Source organism: Pantherophis guttatus, chromosome 1 (genome assembly GCF_059756535.1).
Source record: "Pantherophis guttatus breed Tessera chromosome 1, ASM5975653v1, whole genome shotgun sequence".
Taxonomy (NCBI): Eukaryota; Metazoa; Chordata; class Lepidosauria; order Squamata; family Colubridae; genus Pantherophis; species Pantherophis guttatus.
In genome coordinates, this window is record NC_142063.1 from 262419254 (window position 1) to 262438473 (window position 19220).

Here is a 19220-nt window from a genome sequence, read left to right on the forward strand (position 1 = left end):
TGCTGGTATAGTGTATAATTCATCAAAACTCCTCCTCCTGAGTTTTTTAATAACTAACAGAAGTGCCCAGCTATGAGAATAAGAGATCTGTTCAAGGAGTGATGTCATCTCATGCTTGCCCACAGCAGAAAGCACTGCACTTCATAACTTTTTTTGCTGACAGTAATTGTGACAATTTGAGGGGGAGAAGGAAATATATTCATAAGGAATGTCCTGGCTTCATCAGATGAGAACATTGTTTTCTCCTCTTTTCATCTCTTTCCTCACTTCAGGTATTCTCCTACCAAATAACCAAATGTGAATGGAATTAAGAAAATGTGGATATTTTCAGTTTTGATCTGATGTTATTTTGAATCCTTTTTTTCTAGGTACCAGAAATGTATTTACTGTATTCTCTGAAAAGTGTTAACTCTAAAACCTGACCTACTTTTTGTATGAAAACCACAAATGTTATAAGAAGCAGGATACATTATCAGGAGTCAGATAAATGATCTTTCTTGAATATCATGAGATTTCAATGTTGTACTGGGTTATCACTAATTTATAAATAGTTTTATGAGCTATGCATGCTTTTGGTTTTTAAAGCACTGTATCTGAATGTCTGTGGGGTAATCTTTCTACAGTCTTGTTCTAATTAGTAGTTTTCTTCTATAGTAAGTAAAATATTCTTGTAAAGAGTGTTGGTGAAATCTGAGATAAGAATGAGGTAAAGAATGAAGATTATGGAGCGGGATTGTTTGGGCACAATAGATACTACATTTAAATAGTTTAATCTCCTTATAAATTTAGCCAGCTAACTAATGAAAATTGCTTAAAACAAAATTGTGTTTCAAGCTGTCTACAGGGAATAAACACATTTCTGGCAGAAGCAGCATGCCAGACTAATAAGGAGTTTAAGGGTTTATTTTTATTTATCTAACTCCATCCTGCCCACCAAATTTTATTTCACATCCTTTGAAACCCAATCATTATTAGCCATAACTGGTATGTTTGCAGCTATTAATTTTAAAAGCTTAGATTAGATAGTGAAGGGAGAGCAAGCATTGTAGTTTCAAATGTGCCAGTTTTCAGACCATTTCATGAAGAGTACAGAAAGAAACTTTTGTCTAATCTCTTATCTCTGTCTCTCCTTCGGTGATTTGGTATTTGCAGATTTTAGCCTCTGGATGCTAATGCTCCCAGTTCTCATTGCATTTAACTCGAATGGCAACTAGGGTAGTATCAACAAAATTACTCTTGAGTTTTACGTCAGTGCTGCTGTTCACATAAAGCTAGCCTTTTCTCTTTTAAAACATGTTGCCCTACTTTGTTTGCAGTAAATGTTCAGGAGATAGAGTCTTGGCAACTTTATTTTGGTGATTAGGAATTTTAATGGGAGCCTTTCATGAGGTTCTGCCATCAACATTGTAGCTACAAAATGACAATTTTAACTGTTTCAGGAGGTGACAAGCAATGAAGAAAGAAGAAAAGGGAGTTGAAAAATAAGTACCTCATGTACTTATAGTAGCTAATTTGTGCTATAGTTTGTATGAGAAATAACTTTTATTTGCTCTGATCCGCATATCATCATTTGACACTCTGGAATAGATAATACTTGCAGCCACTAATCATAATATGCACAAAATAAAAAGGGGAGGCTCTAGGATTGAGTTTCTCTCTTGCCGTTTAAACTTTGACTTGTGTTTTCCTAGTTAAGTGTCCCAGTTCATTCTTAATATTTAGTACTTCTGTAGTTCTCAATATGTCTTTGAAGGAGATTTTAATATTGATGCTCTCTGACAAACTAGAATGTAGAACTTATAGGTACACAAACATATTCACCAAAGGTCACATTTCTTATTAAGATTTTTTGCTGTTGGATAATTATTGTCCAGCGTAATATGTAGCACTCTTAAGTAATATATGGGAAAAAATAACTGTGTGCAATAGTAATTGTTTTTAATTGTCCATTTATTTCTGATCATTTAAATCAGGGGTGTCAAACTCACATCGTCACGTGGTGTCACATGACATATTGGGACTTTTCCTCCCTTCACTAAACCGGATGTGGGTGTGGCCTGCATGTGATGCATCCGGCTCACGGGCCGGGAGTTTGACAGCCCTGATTTAAATTATTTTAGTTTCTCAGAGAAATCAGAGTCTAGCAGTACCTTTTTTGGCTAACAACTTTTTGTTTAAAGTCATAAGCATTTGTGAACTACAATCTTCTGATTTGTTTTTGTGCTACCATAGACTTTTCTTCTTCGGTTTCTCACCAAATTTTGTCACAGAAAACTTTTTTAGTCAATCTGCTGGATGATTTATATTGAGAAATAGAACAGAGAATGCACTATTGTCTAAATCTCTTAGAATTTTATACAGGTTTCAGTATAATTGATTGTTTAGTTCTTGGTTACCTGATTGTAATAAGTTGAATAAGGACTAATGATTTGAACCTTTTACCCCATGTTTTGTGCAGAAAACTTGGATAGAAGAATATGACTAATGTTAGATATTATTTATTTAGCCATTTGTCACCTTTATTATTTTTACAAATATCTCAAGGTAGCGAATGTATCCAAAACACCTTCCTCCTCCTATTTTCCCTACAACAACAACACTGTAAGGTGAGTTGAACTGAGAGAGAGCCCAAAGACACCCAGTTGGCTTTCGTGGCTAAGCCAAGACTTGAACTCACAGTCTTTTGAATTCTATCCTGATGCCTTAACCACTAGACCAAATTGGCTAAAAGATACAGTTACATTATCCCTGAAAGATCAGATATGCAGATAGGAATATTTCCTGGTTTCTGATATCAATGTAGATTACTTTGGGACAGGAGTATCTTTTATTACCCTGTTTCTCTGAAAATAAGACACCCCTTGATAATAAGCCCAATGGGGCTTTTAAGCGCATGCGCTAAAATAAGCCCCCCTCCTGAAAATAAGCCCTACCCGAAAATATTTAATTGCATGCGCAGCCGGTCCCCACCGTTTCCTCTGGTTAGGGTTAGGGAGACAGAGCTGGAAATCAGGTAAGACTGAAAGAGGAGCCCTGTCTTATTCTCCACCCCCCCAAAATAATAAGACCTCCCCAAAAATAAGGCCAAGCGCTTATTTCAGGGCTCAAAAAAATATAAGTCAGGGTCTTATTTTCGGGGAAACATGGTAGTTACAGCTGAAAGTTGAACTATTATTTTAGATACAAAGATAGCAAGTCAGTCACTTTCTGTCCCATCCAATCTGGACCAAGAACAGTTTTTAACATTACCCTCATTATAGTCCTGATTCACTTCTCCTCATATATTTTTGATTTGTACGAACTGAGCATGTTCCCAGTGCACTCATATGGCCAATCAAAAGTGATGGCTTTTATCTTAAAGTCTTCAGCAGTTTGGGATCAGATTATATAAAGCATTTTCTGCATTCCCGCTTCATTGTATTGATTATTATGGACCATCAGATCGATGATCACAAGAGACCTATACATTTTTAGGATGACCAAGTTAATTTTTCCTCCTCTCCCCCCTTTTAAAATGCAGTTTTAAAATCTCATTTCTATAAACGTTTACTGATGAGCTTGAAATTGACTTAGACCTCTATATTGGAATCAGCGGGCATAAGATATACATATACATATATACATATACATACATATATATATATATATATATATATATATATATATATATATATATATATTTTCTCAGGTTTTCGCGGGTGTTTGTATGTAGGTCTTTGGTTATTCGGGTCTTTTCCCACGTAAAATTGGAAGTGTCTTGGCGACGTTTCGACGAAGTCTCATTCGTCATCTTCAGGCTGGTGTTCTCGGCTTCGTGCTTCCAGGAGCAAAGACCTACATATATACACACACACACACACACACACACACACACACACACACACATATATTGGAGTACTCCTATTTATCACTGAAGTGTGCATAGAAACCAGAATTCTTTATCCTCTTACATATGTCTAATAACAGCCTCTATTTTTATGAGAAAATGTCAGTTCTACATTAACTTCATGTCAAATCATACATTTCACTCTTATGTCATTTATTTTGATAAAAGCTGTAACATTTTTGAAGGAACATCCATCATAAATTATAGAAACATTTATGGCTGCTGGCCTGAACTGGTTCCATACATATTTGATTTACCGATCCTTCATTGCCTCCAGGAATAGCATGAACTACAGGCAATGAGAGAATATGCTTAGAGGGGGACTGTTTCACCCATTTAATCCATCAGTTTAGATATTGATCTGGATTTTGACAGACTTGTTTATCAGTTATGATAAGGGAATCCACATTCAGTTAAGCTTCTACCACTGCAAAAGCTTGAATGTAAACCTCATCAAATAGTTTAAAATTTTCATGAAATATTCCATTTCATTTTAAAAATTGTATACGTGTAAAAATGTTACCGAAGCTGCTGTTAAAAGAATTATCTTTTTAAGAGGCATTGTTTTTCAGTCTTTGATGCTGGATCTATCAAAGATTATGACAAAGATGCTGCCGGCATTTCAGAAATATGACCTGAAAATATTGTTTGATGGTTTGGCTTGAATAGAAGTAAAGAACTTCTGAACACTTCAGACACACACATATATATTCAAATGTGGTATTAAAATATGTAGAACTCTTAACAGTAGTGTTTTACAAGTATAGTAAATAGTCTTCATTATGGGGTGAAATCTAAAATTTTTCCCTACTGGTTCTGTGGGTGTGGCTTAATTGGTGGGCATGGCTTGATGGTCAGGTGACCTGGTAGGTGTGGCTTGGTTGTCAGGTGACTAGGTGGGCATGGCCAATACTAATAAATAATAAAAATAATAAACAAAATACACAAAACAATAAGAGGTACCATAAACCAACTGTCACACTTTACACACACAGAACACAACACAACTGACTCACACACAATGTAAAAGCAGCTGCACTTGACCCCAAATGGCCCCTGCAACAAGCAGGAACCTCACACAGCCACAAAAAGCTCAAAAAGCAAGTTTCATACTTTTTCCACACAAAATGCCACATACAGCTTTGTGAGATTTTGTGTGTTTGTGTAGTTAGAGTGAAACACTACAAAAACACACCAAATCTCAGAAAGCTGCACAAATATTTTATTTTATTATTTTACTTTTTTTATTTTTAGATAAAAGCAGCTAAATTTAAAACTTCCTTAACTTTAAATTGCTATGTCTAAAAGAAAAATTCCTAACCCCCCCCAATTAACTACTTTTTTTAAAGCTTCCCCCCCAAAAAAACCAACCCAGTTACTTACCCAATTGAAGGCACCAGGCAGGCAGATTAGTTGCTCACCAATGAGATTGATTGCAGGCAGGCAGATTCAGTTGCTAGCTGATGCAATTGATTGCAGGGATTGCAGCAGGCGAAGCAAGGCCGGAAAAGCGAACGAGCCGGAAAGAAGCAGCAAACGGCCAAGCGGGCAAGTGGGCGACCGGGCAATTGGGTGGGCATAGGCGGGGGGGGGGCAGGGATTTTTGCTACCGGTTTTCAGAACTATCCGCTGCCATCGCTAACAGATTGGCCAATCCGGTCCGAACCTGGAGCATTTCACCCAGGTTTCACCCATCTAGTCTATCCTAACCCTCTCCTCTCCTCTCCTCTCCTCTGCATTCCATAAATGGGATACAGTCAAGAAAAGGCTCTTTCCCTTATAGAGATGGGGTATTGATTATTTAGCTCTTTTCATCCTCTGGGTCCATGTTTGCTTTCTTTAGGGCAGTGTTTCTCAACCTTGGAAGCTTGAAGCACTACTGGTTGGGGGATTCTGGGAGTTGAAGTCCATCCATCTTCAAGCTACCAAGTTTGAGAAACACTGCTTTAGGGACATCCTTATCACTGCCTTAAAGGGCTGGAGCCATTCCCTGTCTCAATGAGACCCTTACAACTTCCTAGTTCTAGTTGTGTTAGGCAACTATAGCTATCCTTAGGGAAAGTAACTTTTTGTTACACTTTTATGAGACTGGAACCTTTTTAAAAAAATCTAGCCCCTCAGATTCACTAATCTGTACACCATTTGGGTGCTTCTCTTTTCTTTGTTTTTAGAATTTCATTCCTTTTTGCTTGATAGTTGTTCTTGATTTACCAGCAGTTACAGCACAGGAATTATAAAAGCAGATTTCATCACAAAACAGTTGAGCTACAATTCATGATGGATTTAATATTATACTTGTGGATTAAACTTTGACTAAGTATCTTATCACATGGGAACATGTAATTTCAGCAGATTGTGTCACACTCGACCCCCATTTCTTTGTTAAAGGTAATAATTTATTTGTAATTTTTCACCTGCTTCACCTGTTCTACATATTTATTTCTCTCTTATACACATGTGCATATAGGAGTGTATGAATTTCAGGAGGTACGTGTAATATCTTTCTTTTAGCCCAATTCACTTCACAGGATTATTGTTGTTACGGGAAAAATGGGGTGAGGAAGGAGTATTAGATATGTTCACCGCCTTGAGTTGGTGATAAAAAATGATAAAGATGTGAGATTAAAAAAAAATCTGAAAAAATCCTCCATATTATCTTAGCTTGTGATTCACGAAAAAGTTACACAGAAATAAATGCATTACTACTGAACACATCCCCAGAGAAGTTTACAGAGCTACCCATATAGAAACATAAGACACAGATGCATGAGCAATTTGAAAGTCATAGCTGTGTTTTGAACTGGATCCTCTGTTGTATTATAATTCATTTCTGTCTTACTCCCTTTTGAGTGCAAACTAGCCATTTGTGCTCTTCCTCCTCCTACACTGGAAGCTGGATAATTTGACATTGTGAGGTGAAATTGGAGTTGATTTATAGCAGGAACTATAACTAAAGTATTCAATTCAAAGTGCAGCAAGCTGTCTGGCCTGCCCTACAAAAGCTAAAGTTTTTTGTTTTTTGTTTTATCATTGACAGCAAGTCCCTGTTAGCAGTGACCAAATGTAGATTCTTCTGATTACAGCTGTCTGGAAGAAAGCAATTCGATTTGATTGTGATTGTTTTCTGGAGATTGTTCTTTCAGCTTCTTTGAAAAGAGCATCCCACTTTTTTTAAAAAATAAAATAAAATAAAATCTCTTGTAGGCAAAAAGGTAAAATAGTGCCCCACATACAAAGTTAGCCTAAAAATGATCGATTATTTTATGGTCTTTAGTTTTATCTGCTTTCTATGCTTATCTGTCTGTTAAAGGTATCTTGTTAAATTTTGGTAACTGAATTTGTTTGGTTGCCTTCTCTTTATCATTCTAAAGGTATTCTGCTCCATAGATCTTTGGATTTAATTAAAATTATTTTTTGAATTGGTGTATGCACCATTTCCTGCAGTTTTTATTTCATGTTTTCTCTTTATTGCAAAATTATGTCCCCTTTGGCATATGCTTTATGTACCGGGGCATTGATTAAATGAGTATACAAGTAAAGCGCAGTTGATGCAATTGTGCAGCTCTCAGTATTTATTTTTTTCCCAGTCATTTAACTAATGTAACATACCAGTAACGATCTTTTAGAAATACAAAACTAGATTGAGTCCATTTCCATAAATAAGTCATTCTGATGTATTTATATTTGTCACACGGGTACCACTCTGGGAACACTATCAGACAGATGAACCGTAATGGAGAAAGTTTTCTGTGTTGTTTAGTTTCCTATCCTTCTTCTTTGCTACTTGTAAAAACAGCTTCCTTGCAAGATGGGGCTTTAGATTGTGTCTTTTCACAGAGGTCATATGCTTTCTGTTGATTTAGGTCACAGAGGTCATATGCTTTCTGTTGAGTTCCTTGGACTGGGCCTTAAAAGGAATACCAATGTTGGGTGATTCCTGAAGAATGAAATGGAAAAGGGGTTACCGCTCGTTACCACGAGAAGCCTCGTGACTAGGGGTACCTACCCCACTTTTAATTTAGGTAGCAGGAGACTGTGGCAGGGCAGGATTTTGGACAGTGATTGATTGTAGCCTATTTTTAAAAGATACATCACAAAAAGGAGGACATTGCAGAATGAAAAATGGTCCAGAGTGAACACTGAAGAAGTGATGGATGGGAAAGACCTGGTATGCTTGTTTTATAGGGAAGGGAAGGCAGAGCAATGGCTATTTTTTTCCCTTTCAGGCAACAACCACTAATGGTTCCTCCAACCTTAAATTCTTGCTGTGAAATCAGTTGCTGGTAAGACATTTCCTATCCAATTCTGGATGACAAGCATTAATAAGTCCCAGAGTTTTCATTCAAGGCCCAGATAACAGCCTAAAATTACCCTACTTGAGACACATTATACAGAGGCCCAGCTCTCTATAAAAGGCTCTAATGCCGGGAAAGGAGGAAGGAAAAAGAAGAAGATAGCCATCAACATTTACAGCAGTGCACTGTTGGGAGATTTGGAAGACTTGGAGAAAAACTATGTGATTGCTAGGAGTCAAAAATAACTTGATTAATCAACCAAAACCCATCTCTCCTAACTGTCCACGTGGAGGGAGCAGTTGTATTCTACAGGAGTTTCATCTTTTTGATCAGATATTCCATCCAGAAGTGTATGCATATTCTAATATATCATGATAGTGAGGGAATACTATTGGTATATTGTCACTTATGCTGCTTTATATTTAAATGTCTGTATTTAAATATGTAAATGTTTATTTAACTTTTCATTAATTTAATTTAAAACATTTAATTAAATTAATTAAATTAATAAATGTTTATTAAACATTTAAATATGTCAATGTTCAAATATCTATGGAGATTCTCAATCATCCAGATTGTCCCAAAGGTGCTTCCCCCCCAAAAAAAGACGACTTACTTGGTTTTTTTCCTTTGTTTTGCTTCTATCCAAGAAGCTTGTTCAATTCTGAAGAACTAAACTGAATTCTAGTTTTGAATTCTAGTTCTGAAGAAGGTTCTTGGATGACAAGTGAAACATTTTCAAAGGAAAAAACCAAGGAAGTCTAGTTGCCGTTTAGGAAAAGCACCTGTGGGCTTTATGTTTAACTTCCTGAGCTAGCCAGAGTGATTTCAAACATGACAAAAGTTCAACTTGAAGTTTTCTTCTCCCCTTTCTCTCAGCTTGCTATTACTCTCTAATCAGCATGTTATAGCTTTAGCTATCTCATCAGTATCTGGGTGGTGTGCTTAAGATTTCAAAAATTTTCTGTTTAACAGTTTTCTGACTGTGTTTGGCTCTGCGAAAATAATGATAAACTTTTTGCATTTATTTCCAATATGTGTAAAAAATTGTGTAAAGCTCACATTATAGAAGACAAATTATAGAAGAAGGAAATAAACAAAAAAGCAATTATTCGGATAGTTTCTCTGTTCAAAGATTTGCTTTGATATTACTTTAGCCAATAAAGTATTTGCTCTGACAAACAATTTTCAGAAAATAATTGGAATTCTATTTCTATTTCTATTCTATTATTCTGTTGGTTTTTCAAAAGAATTCTTTCCATGTTACTTCCTTAGAATTTGGGTTATAGGCACTATCTGGGATTGAGAGAAACTGAAAAATTTAACTGCTACATCTCCTGACAAAATGCATCAGAGATAGTCTTACGTTTGGATTGGGGATAGCAACAACTTAAATACTTGCAAGAAATAATCAGAAGAATTGACAGAAAGGAACAGAATTGTGTTTAAGAGCAGGAATTCCATAGAAAATGTCAACATAGTTGTGTCTGTGGCCTGGACATTCTTTACACCAACAAAGCAAAGTACCTATGCAGAACTCAAAAGAAGCAATGAAGTGTTAACATCGAGGCCAACATGAAAATGTAGCATAGCCCAGGGAACTTAAAAGACTAGCTGGGGAGAGGCATGTATCATGAAATGTTGTTTGCTGTCTCAGATGATAAAAGGCTTACATCTGGTTACTGATGCAATTCTGTCTATAGTCCCTCTGCTCCTGCCAGAGCGCTGTTTATATTTTCAGACTTAGCTATAGAAGTCTTCAGACATAGCTTTACCATCCTGACAAAAATAATGAACTCTAGCAACTTCTCTGGCTTGCTGGTATCTTAATGAGTTGATCTGTCTTTGAATTCTATGCATGTGGCTTTATATAAGGTTAGAAACTAACTGGTTGGCTGGATGTTACAGGCATAATTTGCATTGATTCCCTGAACCTTTTCTAGTTAAAATCAAATAGCTAATGAACCTGGTTTAATTCTAAGATATTTTAAGGATATGAGAGAAGGAGGGGAATTCTCAACTTATGACCACAGTTGTGACCAGAATTCACATCATAAGTTAGTGCAGAATTCCCATCATAAGCAAGTCTTCAGTTGACCAGACCCAATTTTGCAACCATTTTTTATTATGGTTGATAAGTAAATCACATGGTAATTAAGTGAATCTAGTTTCCCCAATTTTCAACAGCTGGGAAGGCTGCAAATTAAATCATATAACTGCAGGATGTTAAAGCTGGTCATAAGTGCAAGCTGGTTGCCAAGCACCCAAATTTCAACCACATGATTTCAGGGATAGTACAATAGTGGTAAGTGAGAACAGGCTGTAAATCACTTTTTTCCAAGACCATTGTAAATTTGAACCATTGTTGTAAGTCAAAGACTATCTGGAAAGAAAGATAAAACACCTTTTTGGGAGTTAAACTATTATCACAGTTTACTTTGATTTGAGGCTAGGTAGGCCATTTTCCATAGCAATATGCAGATTGCTTGACTCTGTGGCCTAGGATGTAGTGGATTGGGCCCTACTGGCTTCCACGGAGAGGTCTTAACACCTACCACCATCAGAAGAGCCAACTCTGAACAAATGCTGCCACTGGCCAGTTTACTCAAGGAACCCCCTTCTGTGACACCAGCTTATGAGGGAAAGATACAGTAAGTGGCCGTTCTCCTTCCTTCAAAACTTGACTGAATTGGAAGTTAGGTATAAAAGGTTGGCCCCTTTCTCGGAAAGAGTATTTCCCTCCCTCCCTCCCTCCCTCCCTCCCTCTTTCTTTCTTTCTTTCTTTCTTTCTTTCTTTCTTTCTTTCTTTCTTTCTTTCTTTCTTTCTTCTTTCTTAAATTTCAAGCTTTTATTATGTCTATCTAGGCCAAAGAACAGATGGAAATAAAAAAGCACAAAAGGAGAAAGGAGAAAATAAGACAAAATGAATAAAGTACTTTTGAAGTCATTTCTTCTGCCTAGGATCTCATGCAGAGATGTACACAAAACACAAAGTCATGCAACTTTGATCACACTGTATTAAAGAAAATAAATTGTGTATTGTTTCTAACATTCAGCTTGCTGTGCAATTCCTTGATCTTCAAGCCGGTTTTATATGCAGGACAGTTTTGATAGCAGAAAAGGCAAAACACTAAAATGGTAATGGTCCGTTTAAAAGCCTCTCCCCTTCCCCCAATCCAAAACCAGATAACTGTTGAAAGGCTAGATTTTCCTTTAATTCTTTACATGTCTGAATATAATGGAATGGAATTTTTAATTGATAACAGTGCTTGGCATTGTTTTATTTTGTAACTATATTACATTTCATGATTTGGTTTTTTAAAAAGAATTTTTATGCTTCTTGGGTACATTGTATGTATGGTGTCTTAGATACAAAAGCAGAAAAATGTGATATAACTGCAACTTTTCAATACAGCAGTTATTTTAACTGGAAAAAAAAAAGTAAAATAGCAAATTTACTTATTTTTTGAGGAGTATCAGAATTGGTTAGATTCCTGTCCTCTTCCCCTATCATCTTCTGCCTCCAGTTTTTCAAAAACTCTCTATGACATGAACTATAATCTGTTATAATCTATATAGGGTCTTTGTTTTATGCAGATTTTATAAATTGCACTCCAATAAAAAAATTCCTATCAAATTTTGCAAATACAGTATGAGTCATTCTTCCAATTTGCAGCCTTTCACTAACTGATTTGTAAGTTTCATTCCATTTTTGTTTTTGAAAAAAGCCTTGTTGAATGAATACCATAATGTATTTATAAATTATGGTCCCACTGAGATTTGGAGCCTTTTCCTGTCGTACTACTGAGAATAAAAGACTGCTTGTTTTCTGAAATATCTTTATTTTATTTTTCCATTAGGCGTTATGAAAGAGATGGCCGCAGTGTAAAAAGTAATAACTGTATAAAATCAATGTTATGATAGAATTAGTTTTTTTTTAAAGTTTAGTAATCCATGCTGTAGAGCATGCACTCATATAAACAGAATCTCTCCTAGATAACTAGGCATTGAAAAAATAAAACAAAAATAATTATGCAATATTACTGCTTTCCTACCTACCTTGGGATGAGAAGCAAAAATGCATATTATTTCTCTTTCAATCTGAAATATTGGCGCAGTATTAAGTGTACCTGTTTCTGCCTCATTTTTCAAGGGATAACAAACATTTTTACAGCTGCATTTATATGACTGATACATGAGTCATTTCAATCTGTTCTGAATGTTTATCAAAAATTCTGAAATGTCACCTGATCACTATGGATATGATATGTCCCCTCCAGAACTATATAAAGTGATGTCCATCACCACACCTAATGGCACTAAAATTCACAGAAAAATTATGCATTGTGTAAAGAGATACTTCCTTTTGTTGTTCTTGAGTCTCTTCACACTGAGATTTAATTGATTATCCTGAATTTTAATATTGTATGAAATAAGAACTTTTTTCTAGTGACACATTGCATATTATCCATGATTTTATGCATTTTTTTTTTATCTTCCCTTTCCTGTTTTCACTTTAAAAAAGATCAATTATCTTTCCTATAAGGAAACTATTCTGGCCTAACTACCATGTTTCTCTGAAAACACAACCCCCCAATAATAAGCCAAATCCTAATTTTTTGGGGCGTGGGCCTAATATTACCCCTACCCCAAAAATAAGCCCAGGAGGGATGGTTGTGGCCAGCATGAGTGACAGTGTGGGGGCGGGGTGCTCAACTGTCTGGCTGCAGGTACAGCCCGCTGGCCCCTTGGGGCAGCGCAAATACTGCTTTTGCCCTTCTCTTTCTGGGCGCAGCACTTCTGCTTGTTGGGCAACTTCCCCAAAGCAAGCAGCTCCACGGGCAGCTGCTTTGCTTTTTCCCTCTTTTTGGGAGGCTCATGGGAGGAAAATGGGGAGGGGGATTTTCCTGTCTGTCATCCATTCCTCAAGCTCAGCACAGACCGAGGGAAGGATGGCAGGCAGGAAAATTACCCTCTCCATTTTCCTCTCGTTCGCCAGAAAGCCTCCATTCCGAACACTGAAGATTCAGAATGGAGGCGATGGTGCATCCACGGCGTGTCCAGCTCATTGAGTCTGGCCTGCTGCACCTCAAAAAAAGTAAGACCTCCTCAAAAATAAGTGCTTATTTTCAAGTCTAAAAGAAAATAAGATTCGGTCTTATTTTCTAAGAAACACGGTATCATTTTAGTTCCTTTCTAGCTCTACAATATCCTTTTTAGATGTGGTAATCAGAACTATATGCAGTATTCTATACATGGTCTACAGGATATTTTAATATAGACATTAACTTATTCCCTTCCAATTACAAAGTTTATTTTTCTACAGTAGAAATATCTTGGGTTGTTCAAGTGCGACCAGACTTATTTTCCTGATTCTGCCACTGCCAGTTATCTTTCTGGATGACTTAAATTATTCTAAAAAATTAATAATCCAAATTTTATTTTAGTCCATAATTTTGATTTAGCATTCTATGTTTCTCAGTTATCTCATATTTCATTTATTTTGTTTTCCTCATTGAGGATAATGATGCATTTCATAATATCCCAAATGAACAGGAACAGTCACTGAATTTTTAAATGCCTGTTGGGTGTATAATAATAATAATATTTTTTTGATGCAGTGCTGTTCTCTAGGGTTCCTTTGTAAAAGCTCACTTGGGAAAGCCAAACATGCTGAGTAGAAATAGGGAAGAATCAGGTCTTTAGGAAAGTCAAGATTGTTTTCTCTCAAGAAAAAAAACCATGTTTGTAATATTATAAAGATTTCTCTAGTAAACTTTGCTGAATAATCCCTTGGAGATATATATAGGAACTCTATGGTTTTTCTCCAGATTTGTATGTTCTCTTTAAACATCTTTTCTTAAATATTGAAAGACTTCCCCAATAACAGTGATGGCATATTTCTTACAATGTTGTTTGTTTCTTTGATGAAAAATGAAAGCTTTCTCTTTCCCTATTCCTTGGAGTCATAGAACTGGATTTATCCAACTTCTTTGATAGCTTGTAGTTTCAGGAGCAATTCTGTCCTTTGGAACAGGAATGATATGTTCTTCCAGATGTTCCTGATCTACAACTACCACACTCTTTATCACTGGCTATGTTGGCATAGATTTTTAGGAACTATAGTTAAACACTATTTTGAAAGTCACACGTTCCTCATTCTAGAGATGAGAGTTGCATATCATATAACATTTCAAAGCCCTGATGTTGGCCAGGACTTGGAATATATTTTACTGATAAAGAAATAAAGGGAGACTGGTATAGATCTCTTTCAAGCTTCTTAGCTCTCATCAGCCAGCCTTACCCTTACTTGGATTCAAACCTGGGCTGCCTGCATGTTAGGCAGTTGTATTAACCACTGAGTCACAGGTTCTCCTCCCTTCATCAGCCTGAGCCAGGGGAAAGATTAAGTGTTTTACCGAGACACCTGGTCTACTCCAACATGTGGGAGAGAGCATTCTGCTCTCTTTTGCCTTTCAGCTCCAACCCAGGAGCCTTCAAGCAGTTGCATCCACAACAAACCATTTTTTATACCAAATATATTTTACTGATAAAGAAATAAAGGGAGACTGGTATAGATCTATTTCAAGCTTCTTAGCTCTCATATATATATCTTTAGCCAGGTTCTACCTACGTAAACCAAGATATTATGCAGCCCTAGTTCAGTGAAATCACAATTCACTAGTTTCTGGGCTTTTTTTACTCTGGCAGCCAGCAGACCCTTTGCTACCCATTGGGAGACTAAAATAGATTTAAATTTATCCTTAGCCAGAAGCTTGCTGAGTGACTTTGGGCTAGTCACTCACTTTCATCCCAATCTTTATAGGGTTGTTATTGGGATGATATGAATAAGGCAGAACTCTATGTGAGCTACTTGAACTTTTGCAGGATATAATTGGTAAATGCATAGAATTTCCATGACCTAACAATAAAGCTTCAAAGATAATTTTTATGTTTGTACGCATCACAGTGTTATATAAATATGAGCAAATATAGACAATATAGTACAGTAAACCAAAACAAAACACAGAAAAACAATTAAATTGTGCTACTTAATTTTGAATACTATACTGGATCAGGGTTGTAGCTTGAAAGCTTCCATTATATTTCTGGAACATATAAAGGCCATGTCTTCATTTAAGTCGACTCAAATCATGAAATCATGTTCCAGGTTTCAAGCTCTTCAGCATGTAGGATTGTAGGGAAAAGAAGTAGTTCTAATGAAGCTATGGGTTCAAGAAGTTGTAGTCTTAAAATGGAAAGTAGAAGAAAGTATGATTCGTTTCTATAGGTATGCTAATGGATTGCTGAGATGCAAGATAAAAAAACGATGATTTTCCTTCCTCATTTTTTAACACATACAAAAAGAAAACTAGAGAAAAATGAGACTGGGAGTTCCACATAATTATTAAGTCTGAAGTATAAATATAGGCATTTTTCACAAAGCATTCAACAGCATTATAAATGTATATCTTCCTGAAATATCTCTGAAGGTGGCAGTTTTGTATTTTTAGACCCCACTTATTTTTACAACCATTTCCAGTTGTTTAGTCCAAATAACAGAACAATGTCAGCAGTTTATTTATTTTTTTCTCATTGTATGTTGGATGCAGATCTGAAGTCCACATCTCTGGGTTTGGTTTAAACAAGTTATTTGTTTCGTAAGTAAGAGTGTCTTTTTTAAGACACTGAAAGATTCTAGAAGCTCACTATGCTTTGTGGAGGATTGCAATCACCTAGGATTTGTCTTTACTGACTTTCATAGTAGGAAAGTTGTGGTTCCTGAAACTTTTGTAGTCCTTGATATAAATAACAATAATGATAGTGGCATCTTGGCATATATGTTATTTTTAGTACAGGAAAGCTTCAGAACAAAGCCTTAGTTATCCACAGATAACAGTCAGCGTAACTTATTTTCTGAAGCATATCACAATGGAAAAATGCATTCTTTAAAATCGTCCCAGTGTAGTAAATTTGATATACTCATTTTTATTTAGACAGTGAGGATTTTGAATGGTTCATTTCCTTCTTCTGAGCACAGGACTAATACCAATTGTCTCTGGCCTTTTTTTCTCCTTAGGACATCCAGGCTGAAATTGATGCTCATAATGATATCTTCAAGAGCATTGATGGAAACCGGCAGAAGATGGTAAAAGCCTTGGGGAATTCTGAGGAGGCGGCACTGTTACAACATCGCATTGATGACATGAACCAACGTTGGAATGATCTGAAAGCAAAATCAGTCAATATCAGGTAAGATCAGACCTGCACAACTCATACAGGCAAAAGGACCTCATTGATACACTATCAATAATTGCATGTCAGAATTGCTGACACATCAATCATCTGTTTGGCAGCTAGTGGTGTGTCAGCGATGCTGAAGCTGGCAGTCTTAATGACATCTGGAGGTGTTGGTGTCATTTAACAGTTTGTCTTTTGGGTTGGAAGTGACTGAAAAACTAGGCAGTGGTGTATCTTTCCAGGTTGCAGAGCCATTTGTTGGCACTGGATTTGTTAGCTTTCAAAAAAACACTGGCAAGTTTCCTTGGTGGCCGCGTGTGGCCTGTGATTGTTATGTTATGCAAGGCTGGGGAACATTTAATAAAATAGATGCTACTTTGAAAACATTCCAATATTTTATGTATTTGCAGAAAAATGCATTGTGTTACAGCAATTACAAGCTATTTTTAAAATTATTTGTGGACCATAATTTAAGAGACTTTTCCGCAGAGTGATATCCCTCAGGTCCAGGCCTTTAATTAGTGTGGCCTTTAATTTCAGCACAATTAAGAACATCAAGCTGAGAACAGTTGTTTAGCATGTTCTTATAGGGCAATCTATAGAAAAGAGAAGAAACATTTAGTTTCATTAACATAGGCAATCATGTGATCCAGAAAAGTAATTTTAAAATCCTGCTCTATAGGAAGCATTAATAGCAGTTGAGTTGGACAAATCCCAGATACATAGATGTACAGATTAGAAGGCCTCATGAGGCCTCCTCTTGATAAATAAATAATATTACAGGTAGTCCTTGACTTACAACCACAATTGAGCCCAGAATTTATGTTGCCAAGTGAGAAATTTGTTAAGTGAGTTTTGCCCCATTTTACGACTTTTCTTGCAACATTTGTTAAGTGAATCATTGCAGTGGTTAAACCAGTGACATTTTTGTTAAGTGAATCTGGCTTCCCCATTGAATTTGCTCGTCAGAAGGATGCAACAGATGATCGCCTGATCCCCGGTGGCTGCAACTATCATAAAAATGAACCAGTTGTCATATTGCAGCATCCAAATGTAAATGACCATGGGGATGGTGCAATTGTCATAAATGTGAAAAATTGTCACAAGTCGCTTTTTTTAGTGGCGTTGTACCTTCGAATGATCAATAAATGAGCTGTGATAAGTCGAGGACTACCTGTATACAGGTGAAGGGGATCCATTAAAAAAAAAAAAACCACTAGCATAGAATGGTTGTAAAAGTAACCCCAGAATATTAAATTGTTCTTTTTGCATGGCTCTGCATATGGCTTTCATGGCAAATAGCTACCATGGATTCCATGGTATGCTGCTTCTGCTACCTGCCTAATTATTAAGTCAGACAAGCTTCCCTTTAAAAGAGGTGGTATACATCAGTGAAATGACCTGCACATTTCACTGTCTAACGATAAGAGAAAAACAACCTTAAAGGAGCTCATTCATTGTGCATGTAGCCTGCCAGCAATAGAATGGATGGTGCCCTTTTATTTATTGATTGATAGCTTATCCGTATCCCAAAAAACAAAACTTGGGCTGAGTGATGCCTTGTGGGGCTCAGGTCTGTAGGTGATTCTGATCATCAAAGTAAATGATATGAAGGAAACTTCATGGATGGCCTGTGAGTCTGTGTTGTATTTTTGGTTGTATGAAATTACCAGTGGCTCCCAGACGAAGGCCCTTAACATTGATGTTCTTGCAGGCAATAAGAGAACCAGTTTGGTATAGTGATTAAGGCACCAAGCTAGAAACTGGGAGTCTGTAAGTTCTAGTTCCAATTTAGACATGAAGCGAGCTGTGTCCTCTTGGGCCAGTCACTCTCTCTTGGCCTCAGGAAGGAGACAATGGCAAACCACTTCTGAAATCTTGCCAAGAAAACTGCTGGGACTAGTCCGTGCAATCATCAGAGGTCAAAACTGACTTGAATGCAACCCCCCCCCCCACCAAAGTAATAAGATTGGAAGCAAAGATTGGATAGGGGGTTTCTATCTCTTTAATTAGTAGCATTAATTATGCAAAACTTGCATTCATATCGAATATGTGACCATGTCTTCTGCATATGTGGACCTTCTTCTAAAGAATTTCTGATTTAGGGATCGTATTCTGTACACAGAAGATGAAGCAGAAAGCATACATCTTAGCCTCACCCTAAATAGAGAGAGATCAGTGAAACAGATTGATATTCTTGGTCCTCAAGATGTAGTAATTTCAGTTTGTCAGAAACTAAGAACAATCTCTGCTACTCCTCTGAGAAATGTGCAACTATAAGATTTATCTATTTTCATAGCATCATTGTAAGCTCATTTCTCATAACATCAAAATAAATCCAAACTTTTAAAACCTGTTGCATGGAGAACAAGGCAAAGCAAGTTAAAGAAACATGGTGATCATCATGCTTTGCAGGATTAGGGTTTAATCTTAATTCTAACAGCATTAAAAATTGTAAGCAATTTGTCCAATAGGAGCAGTTGGTCTTTATGAATGAATGATTAGATTATAAAGACCAGTTGCAGATTATGATGCATCTGGCAGTTCGCTAGAGGCAGAAATATTAATTGTACCTGGAAGCAGGGATCTGAATTTGGGATATTTCCTTAGACTCTCCTATGACAGCATGTATCTCTAAATCATCCAGGCCCAATAGTTAACCTTAGCAAGCACGTCAGGTAAATGTTTTTTATTTCATTTTATTTTCAGAGACATTTTTGTAAATAATATAATGTCAAGGTAGTCTGCCCTTTATTACCTGAATTAGATAAGTGCCTCAGAGCAATATACCCTCATGT

The 19220-nt window shown here is 36.5% G+C and overlaps 1 protein-coding gene across 2 annotated transcripts in view; it reads left to right on the forward strand.

The window, feature by feature from the left end:
- UTRN (utrophin) overlaps positions 1-19220 on the forward strand; it is a 370975-nt gene that overhangs the window by 229168 nt on the left and 122587 nt on the right. For both annotated transcript variants that reach the window (XM_060692261.2, XM_087882841.1), the window contains exon 53: positions 16262-16434. In XM_060692261.2, coding sequence (XP_060548244.2) covers positions 16262-16434 — 173 coding nt within the window. The remainder of the gene's footprint in view (positions 1-16261; positions 16435-19220) is intronic.